At 42.1% G+C, this 22,665-nt stretch overlaps 1 protein-coding gene across 8 annotated transcripts in view; it reads left to right on the top strand.

Annotated features, from left to right (window-relative positions):
- Positions 1–22,665, top strand: part of CLUL1 (clusterin like 1) — a 94,983-nt gene that overhangs the window by 8,505 nt on the left and 63,813 nt on the right. For 7 of the 8 annotated variants that reach the window (XM_045518884.2, XM_045518890.2, XM_045518888.2 and 4 more), the window contains exon 2: positions 6,620–6,721. The exons of the other annotated variant lie outside the window; for it this stretch is intronic. Coding sequence is in view for 1 of the 7 variants with exons in the window: in XM_045518890.2 (XP_045374846.1) it covers positions 6,719–6,721 (3 nt within the window). In the remaining 6 variants the exon portion in view is untranslated. The remainder of the gene's footprint in view (positions 1–6,619; positions 6,722–22,665) is intronic. 8 annotated transcript variants of the gene reach the window in all.

Raw genomic sequence — 22,665 nt, 5'->3', positions numbered from 1 at the left:
TTTTTTTACTTGAATGCTTACTCAGTTGTAATTTTGTTACTTTTTTACTGATGGAGTTAAGGATTGTGGCAGATACTTCTTACTCCTTTGGGGTGTTTAGCACCCGAATCCCCCTACTATGTTCAGTTAATTCCCCATCACATGATATTGAAGGGAGACAATGGTTCTTCCCATGACAGAAGCAAAAAAGCCACATATTTGCTGTCTGCACTTGTCAAGGTAGAGAATTATAAATTACCAGTCATTATTCTCAACAGTTTAGCTTCTGACATAAATTGCTGCTGGAGAGAAGTTTGATGTCCGTCTCATTGCTATTTCTTCACCTTTGACCTATACATTTATTTTCCCAACTAGGCTATAATCTCCTTGAGAGCAGATATTTTATTTTTCAATGTCTAACACCACATCTAACCTGTAGCTCGCACCTGTTGGTAGGGGTTCCTCTAGCCTTCAAAGACTCTTTCAGATGGTTGAGTAATCAAATCAACATGAGACAGATTGACAGGAGAAAAACTTAATTTTGTGCTTCCAGGAATCCTCTACACATGAGAGGTTCCGAGACAAGGTAAAATGAAGTATATGTGGCATCCTGAGCTAAGGACTAGGACTTCCAAGGACAGGAAGCTTGTTCATAAAACAAGAAGAAGAGCAGGTGTTGGGTAATCAGACGCCTTCCCTGCCATACAGACGGGTCACTCAGACAAAATTTATCCCTGGTAATAATTCTCATTCTGGGAAAGACCCTCAAATTAAATCCTTCTAGGTAGTTAAGGGAGGGGCATATGTTTCTTCTGAGCCCACAGAGCCTCAGTTGCCTTTAGCTCAAAATAATCCACATGCGAATGTGGCACATTTGGAGGAGGCTTGATCTGAACCCTGTCAATCTCGCCTTTGAAGCTTCCCTAAGAAGTTTCACAGTCCAGAAGTTGAGTGGGTGAGTTGCTCCATCTTACTGAGTCAGTCTCTCAGCCCTGAGAATGGGCCAGTTCAGTTAAAGAGCTGTGTCTCATTTCAGGGGGCAGAGTTGCAAGGCTCCCAAAGTCAGGAGTAAGAATTAATGATTGGAGCAGACTGTCGTCCCAGTTTCTAAATTCTGAAGGCAGCCAGTTGAGAAAATTTCTAGATGTCTGGCTCAAAGCATCTTTGGAAGGAGTGAGGGCAGGCAGTGACAATCTGATAGATTTTCCGTGTTTGCAGTTGAATGTCTCTGGTGATCCTTCTGAGTGGCCACACAGGAACAAGCCCAAAGATTGTCCACCCATGGGCTGTTATGTTGACTTCTCTGAAGTTCATACCACAGCGTCCAACTTTTAGCTTGCATGGCTTTGGGAAAAGGGCAGTTTTAGTTCTCAATGACTTCCAAGTCAAAAAAGTGGGAGAAAAATTGGAAATATTAGTTTGGAGCATTGTAGCCAAATATGGGAGGAAACTAGAAGAATTCAGAATCCAATCCAGTTTACAGGCAGAAAACAAAACCTTAAAAGACAATGGACAGCACTAGAATGTAGTATCCATAAAGGTATATTACTGAAACATAAACTTTCTCCCTCAAATCACCCCCATTTTAACCAAAGATACCTAGATTAAGACTAATTTGTTTGCAAAATAAATCTAGTTTAATAAACGTGGCCTTGTTATTACATAAGAGCAGAAAGAATAACAATTGATCATGTAAAATCTTTTAATCTGCTTTTCTGGAACTTTTAATAAGAAATTTCAGATTGGACTTTTAAATGGCTTTAAAGGCTAAGTAGCCAAGCTGACTTTTGCCATCAAACATTGCCTGCAAAACCTACAGATTTTGGTAGATTCCTCTTGGGAAACAATTTAGATAGACATCCCATAAACAATCATTGCTATAAAGTTCACATGAAAGCTCTTATCTTATTTAGATTAATTTAATTTATTTCTTCTTAACAATCATGTTTAGATTACCTACAAAACTTCATTTGACATTAGACAACATTAGTTATCATCCTGTTATTTTTCTGGCTGACAAATTTTTGTAACAGAGAGAACACGAGCGTATTTGACTTTTAGTAGCCCCAGGTAGAATGAAAGTACACTAATTGTTGGTAACTGTAAAGACATGTATGTGTCAATTAAATCAACAACCTTAAACTAGCTATAAACATTATCCTAGGTCACGTGAACTCGAAAAACATTTGAGTTAGTTCCTATTATATTTTCTAAGAATTTAATCTATATGTAAGCCAACTAAATAGAGCTCTTTACAAATTTATTTTGGCAATACTCTACGGAGGCAGAAAAGTATCATATCTGTAATGTACTTCTCTCGACACACATTAAGTATTCAGACACAGAGATCATGTGGCTTTCATTTCAAAATGTTTGGCCATAAATCAAGTATCACAATATAAAACTCACTAGCTATAAATAACTCTTTGGGAAAAGTTAAGTTTATCTGTTCAGGTGGCTAAAGCTTTTTCTACTAGTATTTGTAGAGAAGGCACTTAAGATTTGCATTTGTCCTTGAATAGATTTGGGGGAAAGGTGTTTCTATAGCAGTTTAAATTTTTGAAAAAACCTCTTTTTCCTTCCCCCCGACCCAATCTTAGGAATTGGGGATGGTCAAAATAAGAGTTTCTGGAGAGGTTACAAGCCTTTTGAGATAAATAGGGGACGTTTGGGGAATGGGTGGAATCTGATGTGTCTCTAGAGCTGCATTTTTCCACTTTTACAAAGATTTGTAAAATAAAGACAGCTTTTCCCAATTCCTCAAAAATTGGGTTGTAATTTAAATGACATCATAGGTTAACTCACCCATCCAACGTCATCCTCCTCAATTTGCTTCTTTCCCTCTGGGTACATACTTTAATTTTATTTTTGTTGTTGGTTTTTTGGGCGGGGGCAGGTAATTAGGAGGTAAATTTATTTATGTATGTATTTTTTTTAATGGAGGTACTGGGGATTGAACCCAGGACCCCGTGCATGCTAGGCGTGCACTCTACAGCTCGGCTGTACCCTCCCCGCTACACTTATTTTAATTTAGGGGAGAAGTCCTAAAATTATTTTTTCTATCAGGCTCTGAGCATCAGCTATATTTATTTATTCACTAATTGCAGGAGGTAATCCATTTACAAAATTTTCAGAATCCTCCCAGTTTTAAGAAATTCTTTAGCTATGACCCTTAGTTCAGCCTTTGACAAATGAGTGAAAGATGTGATCGCCTGTAGCCTCAGGTTGTCTTACTTTAAAACGTAATTGTCTAGTTGTCTCCTCCGAGTGGAAAGGCAATTCAGACAGAATTGGTAAAACCTGAGTGCTCGGGAAGAGGACAGAGGGAAACGGTAGAGTTACATCGGTCTCAGCATCCTAGGTTCCTCCCACGTCTTCAACTTTTCATTAGCCTTTTACAGCAGATCTTTCAAGGAAGCTATTTTGGGATTTTGAAGAGTCTTGGAGTCTCTTGCATGCCAGTTGAAATAGATATCCCATTCTGTGTGTTTGCTTTGGAAGCCTTTGCTTTTAAGTGCACTTTTTAAGTGATCTTATCTGACTAGAATGTTCTGTCTGAGCGTCACGGTGATTCCCCCCTGAGCTGGCTGCAGTGTGGTGGGACCTTAGTCGCAAATGGAGTTCAGCTCATTTCTGTGCAGCCAAGTTTTGGAGCCCCCAGTCTAAGGTAACCAAGTCAAATTCTCAGGACACAAAAGAACCTTAGTTAACGTTTTGCCATTTTTGGTAGACATTTACAGCCTCTGGAACCCGCAGTTCTTAGACATAAAATAAGGTGTGCTGAAAAGGGCAGGCTTAACTCTTTGGATTTTAAGAAGGGGGGGATTTACACTAAATGTGGAATTTAATTTTTTTGTTCTTAGTCAAATTTCTGTTCTTTCATTTTGTTAAGGGAGCCCCTAAGGCTAGCTGCTAGACGTCTTTGTAACTGCTTTCTAATTTGATCTTCCCATGGGTCCCAATAAGACAGCTGTCGAGGGTGAAAGTTCCCTAAATTTTTTTTCAGATGTAGTTTTTCTAATTCAAAGCATCTGTCATCTGGCCATGGACAAGTAGAATTTTCATTAGTGCATTTATTCCAATATGCCACTTCATGGGAAGTCCCAGGGATAACGTTCCAGGCTTAGAAGACGTCTTTGCTACGGACACAAGAGGCACCCCTGAGTGGGCGCAGGGATGCAGCCCCATCATGCAGAAGGCTCAGTCTGAAAGATTAGGTCTAAGAAAGTAAAGCTGCGAAGACTGAAACAACAAAGGCCCCTTATAGACTGCCCCCCCCCCCTTTATGACAATCTCCTCTGAGAACCATTTTGGAAATCAGAGCTTTCATTTCAGTTTCTGCCTGGCTTGGCTGCCCCAGACTTTTCAGGTTCATGTTGGAGATTTCAGACACCTAAAAATGGCATGAAATCTAAACAAACTGAATGTGTGGTTCTGGTCACTCATGACCCACTAAGACCTGCTGTTCGTTCATTTTATTCATTCAGCAAACATTCATGCAGTGCCTCTGAGGAATCAAGCACTGGGAACACAATAGTGACAAGATAAAGTGGTTTCTGCCCTCAAGGGTCTTGGTGTTGGTTGGAGGAAAAAAGCAATTAAATAAGTAAGAAAAATAACTGTGTAAGTGCTGATGAGTTAGGAAGATTTTGAGTGCAAGTAACAGAACACTCAGCTCTAACTGGGTTAGCAAGAAAGGAAATTTACATATGGCTGTGACATTCAGAAGTAGGCTGGCTTTGGCAGCACTTGACTGAGGCAGCATTAAACACATGACCAGACCCAGCACTGCTTTCTCTTTGTTTCTCAGCATTGCCTCCATGATATACGCTCTCTGTCATCAGAACCCTCTTATGATCCCAAGATGACACTGAGCAGCTCCTGCAGGTGCAGATGACACCATTCACGTGTGGTGGGGAAGAACACATCTGTGGCCCAGCATTCCCAGCATCCCCAGCATCCCCACAAAAGTCTCAAGATTTATTCTGATTGGACCAACCTAGGGTGTGTGCCTACCCTGAACCAATCACTGTGAGCGATGGGAGGCGATATGCTGACTGGTCAGGACTATATGATGTATTTCACCCTCTGGACCAGGGATGAAGACTGCATAACCAGATTGAAATAGAAAGTTGCTGTGAAGAGAAGAAAGGACGGGTGCCGGGCAGGCAATCTGCGGCTGTTTACTACAGGCTCTGAGAGAGGACATCTATATAGACTGTTCTGTGAGCGGATCGTGTTTCCTAGTTATGAGCAAGGGCCCTGAACTCACGTTGCCTGGGTTCCAGTGCCACCTTCCTTTCCCGCCCTGTACTCAGATTTGTAGAGTGCAAAGCAGAGATTATAATAGTAATTTGCCCTCTCAGGTTAGTTTGAGGGTTAAATGAAATACTGCAGGTAAAGCGGCTAAGGCAGTGCATGGCACTCTTAGCAGCTGCTATTTTTGTATGAAAGACCCTAAGCCAGTCTAGAGGAGTCCGGGAAGGCCTCCAGGAGGAAGCGGCATTGACACTAACTCCTAAAAGGACAAAGTAGAATCATCTAAGGGAAAAGGAAAATTGGCTTTAAAGAGAAAATAGACCAGCTCCTCATTTTTGGCCCTAAATGTATCTTGTAGTCTTTCAGAAGGAAGTGTTTCTCGAGTCTCATTTTCTAAGTGAAATGTATAATGATTTTACGAGAAATATAATTCCTAAAATGACCAGAGAGAATTAGCTTTTGATGAGGGGAGCAATGTGAAAATGGAGCTCAAGGAAGGGAAATTTGGAAATAAAAATTAGTTTGTGCAAATTATTTTGGAATTTGGCTTTAAAGAAAGTATGTGTAAATGCTTTTTAGATTTTGAAGGGAGCCATGAAGGTATGTTTGGCAGATTTATAGCAAGAAGAGGGTAGAAAAGAAAGGTTCGGGACGGAGGGTGGCTCATGGTTAATTCTTTACAAGCTGTTCAAGCTCGTGAGAGTTTAGAGCCAAAGACACATGAGACTCAGCTCGGGGAATCTATGATTTACTAAAATCATGGGAAGTGCTGAGCAGCCACAAAGCGAATCCATGGAAGGAAAATAAGGTGTCTTCCAGGGAAAAAGCAAACCCCAAACCCACCAGTGATGTATGCCAATGAGGACAAATGGGCCTTTACCAACCCGATTCCTTGCCGAACACAGATCCAACCCAAACCACGTCCACGGTTACCACCAGCAAGCAGGAGAGGGCAGCCAGAATTCATTCAGTAAACCTTCAGTCAGCCGCTTCCCTGGGCAAGACGCTCTGCTAAGTGTGGAAAATTTAAAGACATCACATACACACCCCCTCCTAGGCTCTTGCCCCCTGGACATGCGGTTTACTCACATGGCCTGATCCCACACCGGAGCACACACTGCTGGCTGCTTTGAGAGCGTGGTGGTCACGTTGTTAGTGCCCCGTTTTGCAGATAAGGTGACCGAGGCTCTGAGTGGTTACGTCACTTGCTTGAGGGCCCACAGCTGATGGGAGTCAGAACCAGGACTCAGACTCAGGGCTGTCTGACCAGGGAAGGTTTACTTTTAGCCCTGTCTGAGTTGTCTGAGCAGCAGGACTCGCTGTGGGGCTTGGGAGGGCAGGTGCATTGCCCGCGGACAGCTGTGCTTGGTTTCTTTGCCAGGCCGGGGAATGACCGCTGGACATCGGGTGGCTGGTGATGGATTAGACTGTTTTCTCTCCGTTGTTCTCGAAGGTGGGTGAGGTCCTCGTCTGAGTCTTCATGGTGAGTACTCAGATTTTCTCTTTCCAAAATATGACACAGAAAATCATGGTGTTCATTGAAAGCGCTTTATTGGTCTTTATGTAGGCACTGAGTTTTTTCTAAATGTGCAGTTTTAATTCTATTGCTTTTATCCTTAGTCCTGAATGTAATTTTAATTCTATGTTAGCTATAAAACTACAAGCTTACTACAGGGTAGTTATATAAATTTTATATATAATTAAATGTGCATTATTTCCAATTTGAACTCATATCCTAAAAAATAATGAGAATATTTAAAAGAATCTGTGTGTGTGTTTATTTCCATGTGTGTGAGAGAAACTTTTTCATTTAAATGTTTTTGTGTGAATTTTTGAGCATAAAACAGTCCTTTCTGATCCATTGTTTCCTTATTCATATTTTTATTAACTAGTAAAAATGTATTGTTTCTCGAAATCACTCAAAACATTTTTAAACCACATAAACAGTATTTTATAATCTTACTGATAAAGTGGAGTTGCACTGGATCTTAAGAAAACATGCCAAGCAAGAACTATCTCAAGAATGTGTACATATTCTTAATCTTGTTTCCTCACTTCTTTTAAAGAATGGAGATTCCTTTAGTTGGCAACCATTTATTGTTTCTGGACCTTGCATATAATGACTTGATCTTTTTTGGGTTGTGTTTTGCTATGAACACACAGAGGCAGGTCTCAATCTTGTGTTTGCTGAGCACTTACGAATATAGATTTTTAGGTGGTACATTCAAAATGATTAAAGGACAGGAATTTGTGCAACCACTGTTTTGCTATTCTTTCAACATAGTTGTAGTTTTAAATACAACCATTTATTGACCAGGGCTTGCCTTCCAATATGGTCAGAAAGCAAATCCCTCATCTATAAACCTACCTTTCTTTGGCATGGAGTTGGCAGGAGAACATGAGTTTCACTGTGCAGCAAGCTGAGCTATGAGACATGCTATTCCCAGCACACTGTGGACCCCTAGCTGTAGGGAGCAATGAAAATTAAGGGCAGATCAAAAGGGATCGTGGCACAGCTGCGCAGGGTGAGAGGCTGAGTGTGGAGTCGTGTGAGCCTGGATTTGAGTGCCGGTTATGCTGCTGGTCAGCTGAGGGGCTTTGGGCAAGTTGCTTGCAGTCTCTCAATCTCACATTCCTCAAGTGTAAAATCTGGGCAATAATATGTTCCTTACAGGACTGTAGTGAGGATTAAATGAGATGATATACGTAACGTGGGTAAAACACAGTGAGCGCTCAGTGAATGTCAGCTATTGCTGATGGCCGTCTTTCCGATGCTTCTGAAAGCCCCTCGTCTTTGCGATCAGCTGAACTCTTGTGCCCAGAATGTTGGCTAATTCAGTTACCTTCTCTGCACTGAATGCATCCATTCTTGTCTAACAGAGCGCACTCCCTAATCACTTGTCGTCCCTGATTGTTCACGGTTATCGATGGTATCGCTCTCCACCACAAGGTCTTCAGCCCTCAGATCAGGGAGTGGAGCCCCGTGATTATCCAGAATGACCAGGTCTCTTTTCACCCAGACATCGGTCTCCCTACCACTTCCCTGATTCCTGAAGGCCCAGGGCCAACTAAGCCCTAAACTTAGTTTCTACTCTAGGTGAGAATTTTAAGAAGCTTCCCTGTGGGACAGGGGTTTGCTTCAGAATCAAGGTCTCTGTCTGGAGGCTCTGATTTCTTATCAGCTGTTGACCCTTCAAAGGGTGAGCCATAGTCCTGATTCTCTGGGGTTCTCTTGCTGACAGTCAGCTGACTCATCACAGGTACCAGCCGGGACACTGGAGAGGGTGTTGTCCTCAGACCGACTCGGACACCTTTCTGCGCTGGAGCCCAGACCTGCCTGGTTTATGACCCACTGCTTCCCCCGCAGTCAGCTCTCAATTGCTTCTCACCAATCTGCTTAGAGATGCACACCCAACTTCCTGCGTCCCCCTGGCCCCCTTGGGTGAGTTCCTTGACCAGATGTCAGACCCCTCTGCCACCTTCGTGACCCTGGTCCTGATATACATCCTACCTCGTTGCCAAAGTTAGAGCAGCCTTGGCAATATAAATCTCCACAGTCGGAGCCACCATCTCCCAAAGAATAAAAACCATGAAAAGTACCTGAATGCCAGACTAGAAATACTGATGCTGACTTTTTGTATTGAAAAAATTTTAACACCTCGCAACTACTAGGTAAACAAAATAGATAAACAAGGTCCTACGGTATAGCATGAAGAACTACATTTAATACCTTGTAATAACTTGTAATGAAAAAGGATATGTATATATACATGTTTGACTGAATCACTATGCTGAACACCAGAAACTAACACAACATTGTAAACCAACTATACTTCAGTTTTTAAAGATGTGATTTTACAAGTCAACAAACACAGTATGATTCCCTCTGTATGAAGTGTCTAAAGCAGTCACATGCATAGCAAGAGAAAGTGCCATGATGGTTGCCAAGGGCTGGGGGAGGGGGCAACGGGGAGTGTTGTTAATGGATATTGCGTTTGAGTTTTGCAAGATGAAGTAGTTCTAGAGATGAGTTGCATGAAAATATGAATACACTTGACCCTACTACGAATGTATACTTCAAAATAGTTGAGGTGGTAAAATGTTAAGTTATATGTATTTTGCTACAATTAAAATTTTTTTAATACCAAAAAATTTAAAAGTGAAAAAAAAAGTCAGTGCCTCCACTTTAGTTGGTTAAAGGAAAGAGATGAGGAGCGATAGTGTTTATTAAATATTTGGCTATGGTTCAACAGGACGAAATCTTGGTTACCAGAGCAAAGGTGTCTTGGAGCATAACTTCAAGTGATGTCATTATTTCATTCGTTGGTCTTAGATCAAGCTGAAGATAAGACAAAGACTGCTAGCCAGATCTCATAAAGGAGTAAGGTTCCTCAGATAACAGTCACTCATTGTCAAGGGTCACTTTTATTCAACACGCGAACATGTTTTTTTGACAGCATCTGCTGTGACAGACAGTGGTATAGATGCTGAGGGCAGCTACAGAGCACCTGGGGACTCGGCCGTCCTGTATGGAGTCAGGGAACACATTGTCTCAGCGTAGTTCACGCTGGAGGGAGCTGTGTAAGCTGTACCGAGTTGTGGAGGAGGGAGGCAGCCCGTCTCCCTGGGGAGTCCAGAAGTCTCTTCAGGGTGATTATATTCTAGGAGGAGTAAGTTCATTTTGTGCTCTGTCTGCACAAAAGAATCCTTCCTTTTTTGCCATCTGCCAGGATTGGAGAATCATTTAGACTCTAAATAATAACATCTCTAAATTCTAAATTTAGGGACATTCAACGCTGTCTTGACATTCTCTGAAAGCAAGCCATTAGTAATTTAAAAAAAAAAAAGCCGAATTATCTCCGGTGAGATATGCTTACTGAGTACAGGTTGAAAACATTTGAACATTCTTGAAGGATAGTCAAGCTTCAGAACTTTGCCTTCATGGCTCTGAAAAGTGAAACAGTTATGTGAAAGTCAATCCCCCTGGAGTAAGATTTTGTTAATCCTGTTCGTTTTTCATCAGACTCCTCAGGGCTTTGAAAGGTAGCCCATGAGAATCAGAAAGTAGAACATCTTTCCCCTACTGACAGCATTAGAAGGAATCTGAGTGCCAACCACGCAAAGTTCATTACAAAACTAAAACAAACTCAGTATCAAACACTGAACAATGCTCAAAACAAGTAATGCAGAAAAAGAAAAGGTTCCTTGACAAACTCTCACTTTCAAAGAACAGCCTTTCTTTCCTTCCCTCTTTCTGTCTGTCTTTCATTCATTCATTCTTTCATTCTTCCCCTTCCCCCCATTTCTCTCTCTCTGTCTGGTGAACACTTATTTTTCTTGGTGTAGCTTTGATACTTAATGAACCAAATTGCAGTTCTCCGTGGCTCCCTCTTGAACCACGTTGTCAATCCAAAATAGGAGCACGTCCGTTATGGGACACATTTTAACCTGACAACTGCCTTTAATCAGCACTCTTACGAAAACTATTAAACATAATTCCCAGCCTCCCAACGTTCCTCAGCATCGGCTGATTACAGCCACGCCTTAGATGTTTATCAAGTTCTGCACTTTATAAAGCACTTTCTCTTATGGTCTCAGCTTAGGAATTAGACCAGGTGACTATTATTAACTTACACAAACAACGAGGCTCAAAGACCAGTATTCTCCCAGGGATCACCTGGGCTGTTGAATCAAGGCTGCCTTCAGTTTTTCATGTTAACTGAAAACACCAGTGACATCGAAATCATTTGTCATGACTCCTTTCCTGTTTGGAGGCAATATGAAAAAATTCGAGTGTAGAAGGTCAGGTTGATGTAACCTGACGTATTGACCTGTATGTTCTCCTAGGAAAGGTGTTTGTTCAGTGGTTTGGCTGGTGCCGTCTAAAGAGAGCTGGGATTTATGAGAAAAAGAGAAGCTGGTTAGTGCTTCACTCATGAGCATGTTCACTCATTCATTCATTCAGCCAGTCAGTCAGTTATGAAGTATTTATTGCACACTTAGATATTCCAGGCACTATGCTAGACATGCACTAGACAAAAATGATTTAAGACAGACTCACATCTGGGTCAAAACTCAGTCTGGCAGCATGAGGCATTAGTGTACATGTCAGCCTCCCACCCAGAGAACGAGTTCCTTACAGGGAAAAATGAGGCTGATCCTTCCTCTGCCCATGGGGCGCCTCCCTCAGTGACTTGCGCCTGGGAGTCCGCAGAAAACATTTACTAAGAGACACATTCGACCTCCAGTGAACGATGGGAAGCACCGTGCTTTCCAACAATGAAGAAAGAGCCAGGGTTACATGAAGGCCAGGGAACTCAGTCTCTTCCCTGCACTAGAAGTGCCTGAATTTGAGATTTATGGAGAATTGCATAAGAGCATCATATCTTTCATGTTGGTGTGTTTTTTACTTTTAATTATGTTTTAGGTCTCTTCCACTCAGGGAGCTAGTTACTAGTTACCCAGTTCCTTGTTACTTTTAAGACTTAAAATTAAACCTAATTAATAAAACCTTAATAAATATTAAATAATTATTAGATATTAACCAGATATGGTTAATAATAGAATGATCTATTCTTTTTCCCAACAGCTAGGGTATTCCCAATGACTTTCTTTTATCCATAAAGATTGTCCAAAAGTTAATTCTTAGGAGAAAATTTTATCATGGGCCAACTGAAATTTAAATGACTCTCTGGTTTTTTAATTCACCTTATAGAAGAGTATTGTGAACAATCTTGTGTTCTGCAGCAATCTTATAAGACATTTTTATTCTCATTTATAGTAAAACAACCTGTCTCTCAAGCTTTCTGAAAGTAATTTTGAAAAGTTGCTGTAAATAACCTGGTTACAAAATTAATTAGCACCCAAGCACGAAGAAAACTAGAATCATAGAATCTGAGAGCTTGGAAAAGTTTAGAAATAAGGTTAAAGGCCCTCTTGTAGGTTTCTGTCTGTAGTGATGTTCTGAGCACAGATGAGAAACAAGATTGCCTAGAACAGAGTGCCTACAGTCTAGCTTAGAGAAGAAATGATACGTGAAGGTTAATGGGGTGAGGGAAGGGCAGTGGCTGGGCTAGCTACAGGGTTTTGGGGGCCCGATGCAAGATAAAATGGGAGACATTTCAAAAATGACTAAGAATTTCACAACAGTGACAGCAGAGCATAAAGTCAAGCGCAGCCTGCGTGCCCATGAAGCCAGTCGGCCTGGGGTAGTGGTCACCAGTGCCCTGTCCCACCAAATACAGGTGTTGCGGCTTTAGCTTTCTGCATGTCACCTGTCTGCATGTCAAGAAGCGCACCGTCTACGTTTTCCAGTACTCACAGGTATTTCAGGCTTTGAGCCCATCAGGGACCGTATCCACACCTGGCAAATGTCAGGATACGAGCGGTGCAAAGTGGTGTGAAGGTAGCTTCGTGCAGGGCTGTACTCCACGTTGAAGAGAAGTCGCCTATTATGGTTCCTTTCCCCATGTGGTTTGCTGTGTTCATTTGCATAGCAACAGTCTCAAAGAATCCTAAGGCAATGGGAACAAAGCAGAACTCTTTTTTGGTCACATCCCTCCCAGATCCTGCATAGCTTAGCAATTCCGTGCCCTGCCTTAGAAGTCCCACCCAGCCCACCCACCCTCACAAACCTTGCCTTTCCAATGCTCTCTCTGAAATGTTTAGGCTAAAACCTGGTCCCCTTAAAATGTCCTCAGCAGAGGGCTGGCGCATACCTGTGAATGGATTTGGAGGGAAGGCTTTAGGAAGATACCTGGGTTGAGGAGCACTTGCTGCAGAAGAATGAGCACATGTGTGGCAGTCGGGCCATGAGACAAACTAAGCACCGAAGGCACTGACCCTGGACCTCCACTGGGCTTTGGTCACTTGATCAGTGAAAATGGACACACCCTCTGCTTTGGGCAGACAAAACCTGACACCATAATGGCAAGCTGTTGGGATGGGTGTGAGGGGGAGGCAAAAGGGCACTGAATTAGAACCCGGGGGTCCCACCTTCTCGATTTGACTCAGCCTCTTTCCAGCTGTGTGAGTTTGGGTAAATTGCATAGTCTCTCTGGGCCTCAATGACCTTGCCTCTTTCATGAGGAGGTTGGAGTATCTCAACTCTCCAGTCTCTTCTGGTGAAAGAAAAGAAGTTCTACACACGTTTTGTTGCTAAGGTGATGAGGGAAGACGGGGCCAAGAAAGAGGAAAGAGTCTGTCTGAGGGACAAAGAGTTTGTTCGTTGACATAAACAATGAAATACCCAGGGAGGGTGAATCATGTCCAGGAAACCAGAGAAGACAAGAGAAAAGACTAATATTTAGGGATTGAGATAATTAGCTACAGAGCCTGTCAGGGTGGTGGGCCAGGGAGCTGAAGTATGTTCAAGGGCAAGTTCTTGGCTTGGTTCAATGTAAGAGGCGGGAAAAGGGCTGGATGGGATACAGACTTTAATTTCAGACTTCCAAGAGGTCATTATAAACAACTGGAGAGAAGGTTGTTTTAAATCGTGTTTAATGTGAGTATTCACTCGCTGGCAGTGATCAGCATTTCCTATAAATACCACTTACACCGTCCAGAATGAAGCTGTAACGTGTAACGTGAAAGGCGAAGAGGTAGAGAAACAACAGTGAGGGAGACTTGGAGCCTGAGCCCTTGGCATGAAAAATGGGGGAAATTGAGTTCCCCTCCTTGTATTCTTTTTGGAACCAATGGTGAGCAATTGCCTTGTGAGTGGCTGTGCTCTTATTCATATACATTTTTGCTTTGCCTTTGGGTATTTAATGTGCTCTCTAGAGAATTGTTCAAAGCATTTAAAACAGTGTTTGGCAATTTCTCCTTCTAATTAATACCAAGTGGTTTCATTCAGACTGAAGTTTCAAATGAAACATTTGTAGCTTATGATGCTACATAAACTGCAAAACTCCATGTAGAATCATGCTTCAGGGCCAGAATGATCTAGGTTCAGATCCCTGCCCCACCACTTACGAGCTGTGTGACCTTTGGAAAATGACTTAACCTTACCAGGACAAAGGGGAATGGATGCTGGGAAGACAGCGGCAATGTCCAGACTATCAAAGGCGAGGAGCTGGCTCGTGAGGATGTATATTCCATTTTGTCTGAGGATGGTGTTGCTTTCACGTTTCCCTGTGTGGTTTGCCCACTGATGTAATTTTGTTTGGGTTCTGATCTACTGAAGCTGAAACAGGGAGAAACATCTATGGACCCTAGCAATAGCCTTGGTGCCAAGATGTTAGGGGTCCTTGACTCCAAACTGGATTTGGCTGTGTTTATGTAGTGAAAGTGTGAAGCCACGTGTCCCCAGGAATCTACATTCCTGGATGATACCCACAAAGACAGGCATCTCCTAACTGGAGAGGAGAGGTCATGGTGATGGGCTCGCTCCTCCTGTCCCTCTGGACGATGTTCCTGTGACTTTTCACCATGATGGGAGGGGGAACTGAGTGCAGATTATCAAATGTAGATTTAGAAAACAGGATTGCTTCATAGCCATTGCACCGTCAAAATGCACTTCTTAGAGTCAAACTTGGAACGTGGCCCTCGCCCTGCATGACTCCACGAAACCAATATAAAGTGTCCTGGGGTTCTTTACATCAGACAGCCTTCTCTCCTCAACCTCAGAGGAGCCATAAAACTAGAACCTTTTGTCCTAGGAGTAGAAATATGCTTTCACTCCCCCACTCAAAATCTGCTGTGGACCCCACACCCCAGGGCAGCTGCATTCTGGCTCCTGCAGTCCTTATCAGACACACCCGCCACTTGGGGTGGCCTGGATGTGCCTGAGTGACACTCTCGGCCTGTCTACCCTGACTGCCCAAAGCACTTCTTCAGCCTGGAATGCCCTCCTTCAGGATGCCTTCCAGTCCCACCTCACACGTTCCCTGGTCCCCAGGACTGTCCCTTGTGCCCCAGCCTGAAATGTTCTGTCCTCCGCTCTTTGCTTGTCTGTCTCGTGGCCAGCGCTGAATGCACGAACCGAAGGCTGGTCTGTGCCTATAATATCTTTTATCAGGGAAAAAACAAAAAAAAACCCTGGAGAAATTATCTCCACATGGGTAATAACAGTTCTGAAATGTACTGTTTTGGTGAATCGGTGTAGTATTTAATCCATAGACGTGTGTCCATCGCAGAAAGCAATTAAGATCTCAACTTATTTTATTTTACATCAACATCGTTTTCTTTTTTACTTTCAAAAGACTTACATTCTCATTTGAAGCCCCAAATGTCAGTTTTTGGGGCATGGTGTTATTTTATGGGTAAAAACTGAAGCGCTGGTATTCATTAAATACTAATCAATCTTGATTAATTAGAAAACAATTCTCCTTGCCTTCCCTTTGTATATGCCCCCTTCTTTCTTTTCTATTTGAACTGGTGTGTAGGCGTGGTGGTCCTGCCAAATGAGTAAGTGGAAATGAGAAAATTCTTTTTTTTTTTTTTTTTAGCCAGAAGCGTGTCAGCATTGATCTGGGGGAAAAGGTGCTGACTTGTATCCTGGCAGATACTATCACAAGAAAAGCACCAAGGGGGTTTGAGGGAAATCCAGCGCAAGTCCAGGATTGTCTGGCAGCTTAAATAAGTGTGCTTGCACTAGACTATCAAAAAGTGTCTGTCTTTTCAAATGAACCATGAGCCGGCCTAGATGCGTGACTGTAGACTAATTCCAAGCCTGTTCTGTTTCTAAATGTTGGTTGAACACATGTACGTAGTGGCACACACAGGAGGAGTCTCATTCTGTGCCCTTTTCTGCACGGGCCACAGCTAATGAGTTCCGTAAGAAGGTGGTGTGAACGGCCTGTCACTGTTTTGTCGTGTACATAGACAGCCAACATCCTATGTGTAGGTCTCAGCAGGAGCTTTTCTGCTTATGGCAATTCATCAAGAGCTTCTAGCAAATTTTGAATGTATATCAGCACCAACAAGAGGTAAATTCACTGAGCAAATTCCTCCTGTTCGTCCAGACGCAGGTGCCCCAGGAACTCAGCCTTCTGCTCTATGTGCTTATGAGAATATTAAGGAAATGGGTGAACTCTAAGCAAGCTGTTTTAGGCTGAGGGCCTGAGACATCAAGGGGTCCATGGGACCTGCGTGACTAATGGGACTGGTGGTAGTGATGCCTGGGAGGGGAGGGGAGCGTGCAGGGGAGGGAGGCCTGGGACTAGTCCCCACCCTCCCATGGCAGGTAGTGACAACTTTCAGGGTGTAGAGGGAAGGACAGGCCAACCGAAAAATCAGACTCGGGCATCACCAGCCCCTGCTCCCTCCTCTGCCATCTTGAGAAGCAGTCCTGTGGTGCAGGAGAAGAAAAAAAATGAAGATTTCTGCCTGTATTAAAATTCTGTTTTAAAAACAACAAAAAAATGATGATTTTCTAATATTCAACACAAACTGCCACAGGAATCCCTGTTCCAACCGTTTGTGAGGTTTGCACATGCTCTGTGTACTGAGAATTTTTGTGTTCGTTCTCAGTATATGCCAGGGTTTTAAAGATGTCTTTGTTGAGAGTGATTTTGTAAACATGAGATCTTCATGAGTTGGAAAATGACCAAGAAAATCTCAAAAATTTAAATGTTAGAGTTACCATGTGATGCAGTATTTTCACCTCTGCATATGTAACCAAAAGGTGTGAAAGCAAGGACTCAAACCCTTGTTCATAGCAGTGTTATTCACAATAGCCAAACAGTGGAAACAACCCAAATACCCATAGGCAGGTGGATGGATAAACAAAATGTGATATATATATACACACAGTGGAATATTACTCAGCCTTAAAAAGGAAGGAAATTCTGACACCTGCTACAACACAGATGAACCTTGAAGGTATTATGCTAAGTGAAATAAGCCAGTTACAAGAGGACAAATACCGTATGATTCCATTTATACAAGGTACTAAGAATAATCAAATTCATACCGACAGCAAGTGGAATAGTTGCTAGGGGCTTGAGGGAGGGGGAAATGGGGAGCTGTTGTTTAATGAGTATAGATTTTTCAGGTTTACAAGATGAAATGTTCCAGAGATGGAAGGTGGTGATGGTTGCACAACAATGTGACTATCATCCCTGAGCTGTATACTTTAAAATGATCACAATGGTAATTTTTAGGCTATGTATGTTTTACCACAATTAAAAATATAAATAGATAAATAATTTAAAATAAACACTCTTAGTCTTTCACTTCATGATAAGGGTGATATATTCACAATGAATGAGAAAGTAAATATCATCTAAATGCAATTTGTGCTGTGCGAAAAGCATTGTGAAACTGGGTGTCTGGAAATATTTCCATGATTATAGACTTCTGTTGCCAAAAATAGTATATGTCATCTATAAAACTCTGATGTCTGCACTTTTTCAAGACTTGGAAAGAGAATTTGTAGCCTCTTTTTAAGACTTTCAGTGGGTTTCTGAGTCCATTTTTGAATGCACATACGGAAATGGAACACTTTAATTTGCAGGGACCAACTGATTAACATCAGGAAATAGGTTTACTATTTTGAACAAAAAGCTTTGTTTAATGGGTGAATCTAATTGAAAATTAGGTATCATGGTTTAGAAAATTCAGTTAGTGATGCAGTTCTTCTATTTTGGGTCTTGCTATTTTTCTTCTGTGCTACCTATTAAAAACCAATGATCATGCATGTAAATGTGAGTTAGTGCACACATCTCTGTGTGTGTTCTCTAGTTCTGTCTGCTGAATGAGCCTAGAAGTAATGACACCCCAACAGCAATGAGCACACAATGGTTTCTAAATCCCATTCTCCAATAAAAGGCACCAGAACTCCTAGGAGGTGTGACTAATTCCAGGGCTGGACAGGGAAAATACAAGATGAACCTGGAGCATCATATAGTACCAGTAAGTAAGGAATCGCCCCCCGAAAAAACAAAAGTGTGTGTGTTGGCACATTAAAAGGATAGAGGAACCAGCCTAAAAGAACTCCCAATGGCCAAAGCTGGAAAAATTGAAGCAAACAAAATAGCATAGTATTGGATTATAATTCAATCTAAAAAATAAAAATCCATAAATCAATGCTGATATAAATAAATGTCAAATAAATAAATAAATGGGATAAGAAGAGGCAAATCCTGCTCACAGAAGAATCCCAAAGTACGTAGATACAAGCCATCTACCTACGAGGTGGAGCTTAATTTCCAACGTCACTTCCCCTGCCATGAGGGTAGGCTAGACATGGTGACTTGTCTCCAAAGAATACGGTAGGGAAAAGGAAAAATAGTAACTCTATGGCAGAGAAATATGGCAAACACCGTCTTAACCAAGTGATGGCTAACATCCCCTGTGATGTCATCTGGCTATCCTGGCCCCCTGACACAACGCAATAAGAAGTGCACTTTACCTCTGCAGGATTCATTCCAAAAAACCATCACCCCGGGCTGATCATGAGAAACACCTCAGATGAACACAGACTGAGAGGCATTCAGCAGGGCACTCGCTCAGTAGTTCTTGAGACTGTCAAGGTCATGAAAAACCAGGAAAGTCTGAGAAGCTGTCACAGACCAGAGGAGACTGGGACACACGGCAGCTAAATGTAACACAGGACCCTGCATCGGATCCTGGAGCAGAAAGGACATCAGTGGAAAAACTCGTAAAGTCCAAATAAGTCTGGGTAACAATCATGCCCCAGTGTCAGTGTCTAAGTTTTGATGAATAAGCCACAGTGCTGTAAGATGTTAACAATGAGAGGAACTGGGTGAAAGGTATACACAACTCTGTACTACGTAATTTTTTACAAATCTAAAATTATTCCAAAATAAAAAGTTAATTTTTAGAAAAAGAATCAAAATATATTGAACTAAGGACTAAACTTGAGTGTCACTACATCACAAAAAATCAACCAAGATTTTCATAAATACTGAAGCTTTGACCATCGCATCTCCCTAAAAATTAACATTATTAATTGTAGTTAGAGAAAAGTTTGTTTTTGCTTAAGTAATAAACTAAAGGAATTATTTTTAAACAGCATTTATTTTATTTCTTACCCTTTCATAATGTCTTTTTTTTATGTTCTATAATGTCCTTGATACATTAACACTATTGTGCATTTTATAATGTATAGATAAGTCAACATGCCTATGTTTAGAGAGTACACTCAAATATTTACACAGGAATATGAGGCTTAAAAAAAGTGTGTCTATCAGTGGTTTGAGTGTATAACCAAACATCACAACAGAAATCAGACCAGAACATCTGGGTTCAGGTTCCAGCTCCACTGCCTACAAGCTGAGGGACTGTGTGCAGATGACTTCGCTTCTCTGGGCCTCGTTTTTCTCATCCATGAAATGGGGATAATAAGAGCAGCTATGTCTCAGGGTGGTTACGTTGGCCCAGTGAGATCATGAATGTGAAAGGCTTTATGAGCAGTAAGTGCTTGATAAAAGGTGAGCAGGGAATTAGACCGAAAGAAGGTGGGCACCCATGGTACTAACGCTGAGAGCTACAATCAAAGCTCAGAAAAGGCACAAAGTGGAGAATTTATTACAAACGGAGGTAACCCAGCTGACTTTCAAATATGGCCCCTTGGTCTTTCCCTGGGCACCCCGGGTGGCTGGATCCCCAGCTGTATCCGGTACCCATTCTGGTCAGTTGGGGCTTTTTGGGCAGCTGAGGTTATGAGGTCACAGAAGCCTGGAGGCAGGGCCTCATATTTTATCTTTTGGTTGAAAACCTTGCTCTAATCAGTTCATTCGGGGGTGCTGGAGACTGGGGGATGAATGTCTACACTAACCAAATTTGAGAAAATTGATTTATGAACCGGTAACGCATCTATCCATTACAATAGCTGATGTGTTTGCCACAGAGGGTGTCATACTTGGCCCACAGGCCAGGGCCCGCTTCCCTTGTCAGTTTGCCCAGTGAATGGGGGATTCGAACGCAGAGTGGGTGAGATCTTCGTCAGGCTGAATCCAAGTCTGCTCTGCGGCCGGAGCGACTTGCCTCACAAATCAGAATTCCTTGGTGTGCTAGACGGAAGCTTCCGTTTCCAGATTCCCTGATGACCATCTCTTTCCGTTGCCATGACAACACTCCTCCATACCATCTAATTTTCACTGTGGGTGACAATTTTGGGGACAAAACGTGACAGAGATGGTGCCTGCTTCTTCTGATGGCTACAGAGGCGTGTTAATCTCATCAGCAACGTCTCTAAACCCCTCCGCAGGGCCCTTTCATTCTGAGAGGCCTTCAGATCTTCTGGACCTGTCTGGGTGAATTTCAATAGCTTCACTCTTGGAAGCGATTGCTGTTGTAATTGTTGTCATTTAAACAAACAAAAAAACAAAAAACAAAAAAACAGCTTAGAGGGTGGCATTTCCCTCACTGGGGCATCGTCACATCCTCCTGACCTCTCCTTCCAGATGTGTCCCGTCTTAAATCTCGGGGCCTTTCTTGAGGCTGTTTGTACTTCCTCTGCGATGAGTTAAGACCTGACGCTCGTGTGCACGCGGGCGTTCAGGCACTTCTGTTTCCCGTCTCACGGCTCTGCAGAGATTTGAGCCTGGAACCTACTGCAGAGATTTCCTGCCCAGTGACTTCCTGTGTCAACAAAAGCAGCCCGTCAAGATCCAAACAAAAAAATACAAACGTCTCATGAGGCCCAGTTACACTATGCGTTCCTCCTCGAGGAAGACTGTAAATCTTACTCAAAAAGAAGCGTGGTGCCCCAATCTATGATTATTAAGATTCTCATCACAGAAAGTTCTGAGCAAAGTTTGGTGTCATTAAAAAAAAAAAAAAGTTGGTGCCGCACGGGACACAACCACCTCTTTCATCTAAGTGTTTTGAAAAGAAACGCTACAGAAGTTGTGGATTCCACTGTCAGAAGGAGACTCCTTTGATAGAGGAATGTTTTTAATTATTGAAATACCTTCACAGCCAGAGCTCACCGTGGGTTGGTTTCTAAAAGTATTACGAGAGCCTCGCTGCAGGTAACCGTGTAGCTTGGTCGGAGGCGTTGATTGAACAGCCCGGCGTGAGGGAGCGGGTCCGCGTGGGAGTGTGCGTCCTGTGCGGAGAGACGTGCCGCGCTGAGCGTTCGCGGCCCTTTGTCTGCTGGGCTTTCTTCTCTCTCCCTCCGGCCTAACTCCGACTGTTACAAGATCCTAGCCTTCCGCCGACTTCCAGGGCTCAGGTGGGAGGAGCGTCATCCAGCCACAAACCTCTTTCTCTCTCAAAGAATAGCTTCAGACAAAGGAGTGTTTTCCAATCCAAAGGCAATTAGGGTAGCCTTGAGACTCCATGAAAATAGAATTCACGTGTTCCTCCATCCCTCGGGAAAACATTTTCACAGAGAGAGAGGTCATCACCATCCTGGGAATCTTTTTTGACGTCTCTCATTAAAATAAGCACTGAAAGGCTTTAAATGAGGTCAGTGTTGCACAGGCCAAATCTGCCAGGCATTCCCTTTAGCTGAGACATCCAGATAAGAACATACACAATTATTCTCTCTCTCTTTTTCTCCTTTCTGTCCTTCCTGCTTCTTTCCAAAATTATTTAGCAGCTACTATGCACAGGCATTATGCTAGATACTTGGGATGCAGAAATGAGTAAGAAGTGGTCCCTCCCTTCAAATTACAGTCCAACAATGAGGTCACTCATTCATTCACCCAACTACATTCCTACATTCACTCAACTATCACCTACTGAGAGTCTACTACCTGTGCCCTGCGTGGAAGTGACCATAAAATGCTCAGTTGTCTCAGAACATGAGTGGATGCTTGAGGCCACCTGAGTCAAAAACAAAGAGATGATGGATGCTCAGGATCTCCGTTTCTCTACCTGCCTGTTAGATGTAAATAATGATAATAAATAAATATAAGCTTTTAAAAATAATCCACTATCTAGATTTTTTAAATTTAAATATAGTTGATTTAAATTGAAGTGTTAGTTTTAGATTTTTGACATTAAAAAAAACTATGATTAAGATGAAATGTAATGAATTACCTATAAGGTAATAGGAGGCTTTAGCTGAACGAAAACTTAGTAAAATGTTTTATGCCGAAGATAAAAAACTGGAGAAAAGATAGTCTCTGTGCAGTATGTTTAGAAATCTTTCCATTATTGTGCAACTTTCTTGCCTAAAAGATACGTTTCAGCTCTTAGAACTCTTTTATCTGCCTACTTAGACTTGGGAAAAGATTACTTTTTTAACTCTTCCAAATGAAGAATGTCAGTGGTTTTTGAAGCATTTGTCAAATATAGATAAAGCAACATCCTCAGATCAACGAAGATGGAAATTTTCTAACCACATATTAAGAAAAACATTGCATAATTTGTGCCTGGAACTTGAAAAAAACAGATACCGTCATTTGTAAGTGCACCCAACGATGCACATTTTTCATTTTTGTATTTATATATATTTTGTGAGGGATCTTTTCCAGCTAAGTCATTAAAATCAAATATAGAAAAAAACTG

The sequence above is a fragment of the Camelus bactrianus genome, chromosome 24, assembly GCF_048773025.1.
Source record: "Camelus bactrianus isolate YW-2024 breed Bactrian camel chromosome 24, ASM4877302v1, whole genome shotgun sequence".
NCBI lineage: Eukaryota > Metazoa > Chordata > Mammalia > Artiodactyla > Camelidae > Camelus > Camelus bactrianus.
Note: the sequence above shows the minus strand (reverse complement) of the source record. Positions and strands in the feature narration are given on the sequence as shown.